Here is a 4,062-nt window from a genome sequence, read left to right as displayed (position 1 = left end):
TGGTTTCTGTTACCTTACCTTCAAAATTACCGCTGGCTTACCGGAGCCTCTCCCGCTCCGTCTGTGCTCTGTGTCTCAATGTGACATGATGTGAAAGCATGCACAGGCGTCAGTGTTGATTGGCTATCACTTGTGCCGTGTAACCAATCAGAGGGGGCTGTAGGCGGGACATTGTTACAAGGCCCAGTGCAGTGGGGACTGCAGGCAGGGAGGGAGACGGCTGTATCAGAGCCAAAGGAGCGACTTTTAAAATACATTTATTTGATCGGTTATCGATGGAAAAAAGTCTGATGCCGATTACAGTAAACAGTAGGTTGTGTTTACTCGCACACTGTGCGCCTAAATCATTTTCCCGGTTCACACATATATATATTTTTAGGGGCAAATGCAAGTGAAATGCTCGCACTGTAGAGCACTTCTGCCCGTGCTGGACAGAAACTTCGCCACGCCGGAAATCCGCTGTGTGCCGGAGAACTTTAATCCCTGTATATAGTCTATGCATGTATTCTGACCCAGATTACTGTACCTGTTATAGCTGAGTGATCGAACGGGTTTTTGGGAAATGCTACAGATGACAGCGGATGACTTTGATTTCTTGCTGGGGCTGGTAGAGCTGTACATCTCAAGGAAAGACACCAGATTTAGGCTTGCCATATCCCCTAGAGAATGTCTGTCCTTGACCCTGTGCTGTCTGGCTACAGGTGGGTTATTTAAATTGCGTGGAAGTAAAAATAAATGAATCAGATCTGCCTCCAGAGCCTGGGTCCGAACACAACGCGCACTATGTGCTCCTGTGGACGCCGCTATTGTTGTTGTTGCTTGCCGGCTTGTCCTCCTCACATTTATTCCGTCCTCCTGCGTGCTGATGTGGGACGTATCCCACCTCTCATTAGCTGATGCTCTTTGTCAGTCATGTCAAACCTCTCCAGTTTTCTAGCATGCCAGATATCCAGTCCCAGTCACAGACGAGGGGGCAACTGGCTCAGAGGGTTGTTCACACATGAGGACAGTCTACCTACAAACTCACCTCCGACCCAAAGTGGCTCTCAAGATCCTCTGCCACGTCAAAATCGTGGTGAAAATTGTGTAATGTGAACTAGGCTTAAGCTTCAAATCACAGGAAGTATCTGATCGGTTGTCATAACGATTGTGGGTCATTTAGTTTAACATGTTTTTCAAGTCTCTCCTCATCCATTAATAACAGCTACAGAGTTCTATTTACACATCTGTGATGAGGAGAGGAGTTGAGCTGCTACGGGAGCAGAGAAGAGCTGCTAGTGGGGAAAATGCATTTAAATGTGGGGGCAGCGAGGCTGGAAACAGGACAGTGGCGGAGCACCAACGCACTTCTTGCCACCACCAGTGTGGGGTCGTACGTTGAAAATAACAGGGGCCTATTTGTTGACACATGGCGTTCACCAACGGCGTGTTTTGTGCCTTTAGCTGAATGTTCAAGCTTTTACAGGTTTTATTTTTGATAAATATATACACAGGATTATGGAAACAACTATCTCCTGCAGTCATAACGGGGAAATGCTGGCGTCATTACAGCAAAGTACCATGTCTGCACAGAACGTACAGTAACATGAGGTCATGACGTGGCGATGGGGAAGACAAAGGCCTCAGCTATCTACAGGTGTCTGGTTTTGAAGAGTTAAACTGAAGAGAAAACGTTGCTGAATAATAAGCAGCTAAATATTTAACTTTAATATTTAATAATCAGCAGCAGCTCCACTTCCTGCTTTCACTTCCTGTTTCTGACTCTTGAGGTTGACGGTCTCTCTCCTGAGTGGATCGTCATGTGAAAACACAAGTAAGTGACACAAAAGTAAAAGTAAAGAGTCTCATACTAAGTGTTTCTAAAACTCGCTGACATTTTTCTGTCGGCTTTGATGAAGACTACTTCTTGTCTGGTCTCCCCCGTCCTCCGCAGTCCTCTTCATCAGCTGCAGCCGAGCGACTTCTCTCCCGTGTGAGTCCTCATGTGACGCACCAAATTCTCATTGCAGGGGAATCTTTTCCCACACAAGGAGCAGCCAAAAGGTTTCTGCCCCGTGTGGTTCCACATGTGCACCTTCAGGTGGATACTCTCGATGAAAGCTTTCCCACACACGGAGCAGCTGTACGGTCTCTCTCCCGTGTGAGTTTTAATGTGAACCTTCAGGTTTCCGGTTTCGCTGAAAGCTTTCCCACAAACGGAGCAAATATAGGGTTTCTCTCCAGTGTGCGTCCTCATGTGTCTCTGTAAACTCCCACTCTGTGAGAAGGACTTACTGCAGACGGAGCAGCCAAACGGTCTCTCTCCTGTGTGGGTCCTCATGTGTGTCTTCAAGTAGCCCTTCTGCATGAATCTTTTCCCACACACATTGCAGCTGAAGGGTTTCTCGTCAGTGCGACAGTCACTGGCAGGGACAGACATGTTCAGACTCAGATGGGTTAATTCTGTCTGAGGTCCTCTGGTCTCTGTCCAATCATCAACGTCATCGTCTCCGGGCACTGGTCCTGGTCCTGGTCCCCCACAGTGGTGTCCCTCAGACTGAGGTTCCTCTTCATCATCTTCACTCTTCACAGGGACAGGAGTGAATGTGAACTTGGTGATATCAGCCTCCTCCAGCCCTTGAAGCTGCTCTCCCTCCTGACTGCTCCACAGTTCCTCCTCTTCCTCTTTAATGTGTGGGGGCTCTGGTTCCTCCTGGTCCACACTGGAGCTCCACTCCTGCTGCTCAGGGGGAACCTCTTCTTTAACCACCAACAGCTGCTGGACCTCTGCACCAAACAGGAAACAGGAAACAGAGACAAACTGTCATTTGATGCCATATGAGCAACCTGACACACCGCAGGATATAGTGCCCATAACACAATTTATTTTATTTTTTTGACATTTTCTAAACATTTTTGTATATTTTTTGAATATTTTTCAGACATTTTAACAATATTGTTTTGACACGCTATCTTTACAGGATATTTAATCCACATTTTTCAAACATTTTATCAACATTTTTTTGGGGGGGGGGCAAAAAGCTTAACATTGATTTGTTTAAAGAATCTGTGTTTGCTAAGGGAAAAGGACAGTGGGCTGAGGATATGTGGACTAAACCAAAATTTCGTGCTTTTACAAGGATAAAAACTGAATATGGCACAGAGAATTATGTTGTATATAATTTGTCTAAAAAGCAGAGATCTTTATATGCCCAGCTGAGATCTGGTATTTTACCTTTGACTGTGGAAACTGGACGGTATGTTAATGTAGAAGAAGAAAGGTGGATTTGTCCAATGTGTTAAATGTGTCTAAATGATACAGAAAATGTGTTTCATTTTGTTTTCAACTGTCGTTTGTATTGTGAACTGCGTGAAGTTTTGTTTAGTAAGATAAGAATGGACGTTGATTTTATGAATATGGACGATGCACAAAGACTGAGTTGGCTGTTCACATATGAAACATATAAATTAGCCAGGTATGTGGAGAAAGCTTTATCAAGATAATGTTAAGATACGTGATAGTTATGTTATATAGAAACCTATGTATTGCCTGTGTTTCTTTTTCTTTTTCCACGTTTGGTATGCAAGACCGGAAGATGTACGTTTTGTAAAAAGTGGTGTCTTGTAATCCCATGAGGGAAGGGCCAAATATATGGCACGACACAGAAATAAAAAAAAACAAATGGAACATTTCAATAACATTTTTTCCAACATTTTCCTAATTTTTTTTCAGTTTTATAGAAAGAAATTCTGACATTTCATCAACATTTTTCTGACATGTTATAAATATTTTTTCTAAAATTGTATTGATTTTTGTGACAATTTATTTTTTTCCTGACATTTTAATTTTTTTTTTTTTTTCCTCCGAATTTTTAAAAATATATATTTTTCTGACATTTTGTTAACATTTTCTTTGGCCGAGGTTTTACTGACGTTTTTACTACTTTTTTTTTTTGACATTTTTACTTTTTATGACATTTTATGTAAAAAAAATGATGAGTCTCTTTTGAACCTCCTCTTTAGGTTTAGGGCACGCTGCTCTGCAACCTTCTTGTTGTTTGGCATGTTCACACAACTTTTTCT

General features: G+C 42.9%; 1 protein-coding gene across 1 annotated transcript; it reads right to left on the bottom strand.

Moving 5' to 3' along the window:
- Nucleotides 1-6: 6 nt before the first annotated feature.
- LOC126387093 (gastrula zinc finger protein XlCGF49.1-like) lies at nucleotides 7-2,802 on the bottom strand. Its single transcript, XM_050039649.1, has one exon. It carries the CDS (start codon nucleotides 2,417-2,419, stop codon nucleotides 1,943-1,945), a length of 477 nt encoding a protein of 158 aa, XP_049895606.1. The 5' UTR covers nucleotides 2,420-2,802; the 3' UTR covers nucleotides 7-1,942.
- Between the last annotated feature and the right edge of the window lie 1,260 nt (nucleotides 2,803-4,062).

This window comes from Epinephelus moara, unplaced genomic scaffold (assembly GCF_006386435.1).
Source record: "Epinephelus moara isolate mb unplaced genomic scaffold, YSFRI_EMoa_1.0 scaffold1990, whole genome shotgun sequence".
Taxonomy (NCBI): Eukaryota; Metazoa; Chordata; class Actinopteri; order Perciformes; family Serranidae; genus Epinephelus; species Epinephelus moara.
This window is presented reverse-complemented; position numbering and strand designations above follow the sequence as displayed.

Bases quoted from the DNA above. Each gene is read 5' to 3' on its own strand.
- LOC126387093 (XM_050039649.1), bottom strand. From the start codon at position 2,419: ATGTCTGTCCCTGCCAGTGACTGTCGCACTGACGAGAAACCCTTCAGC.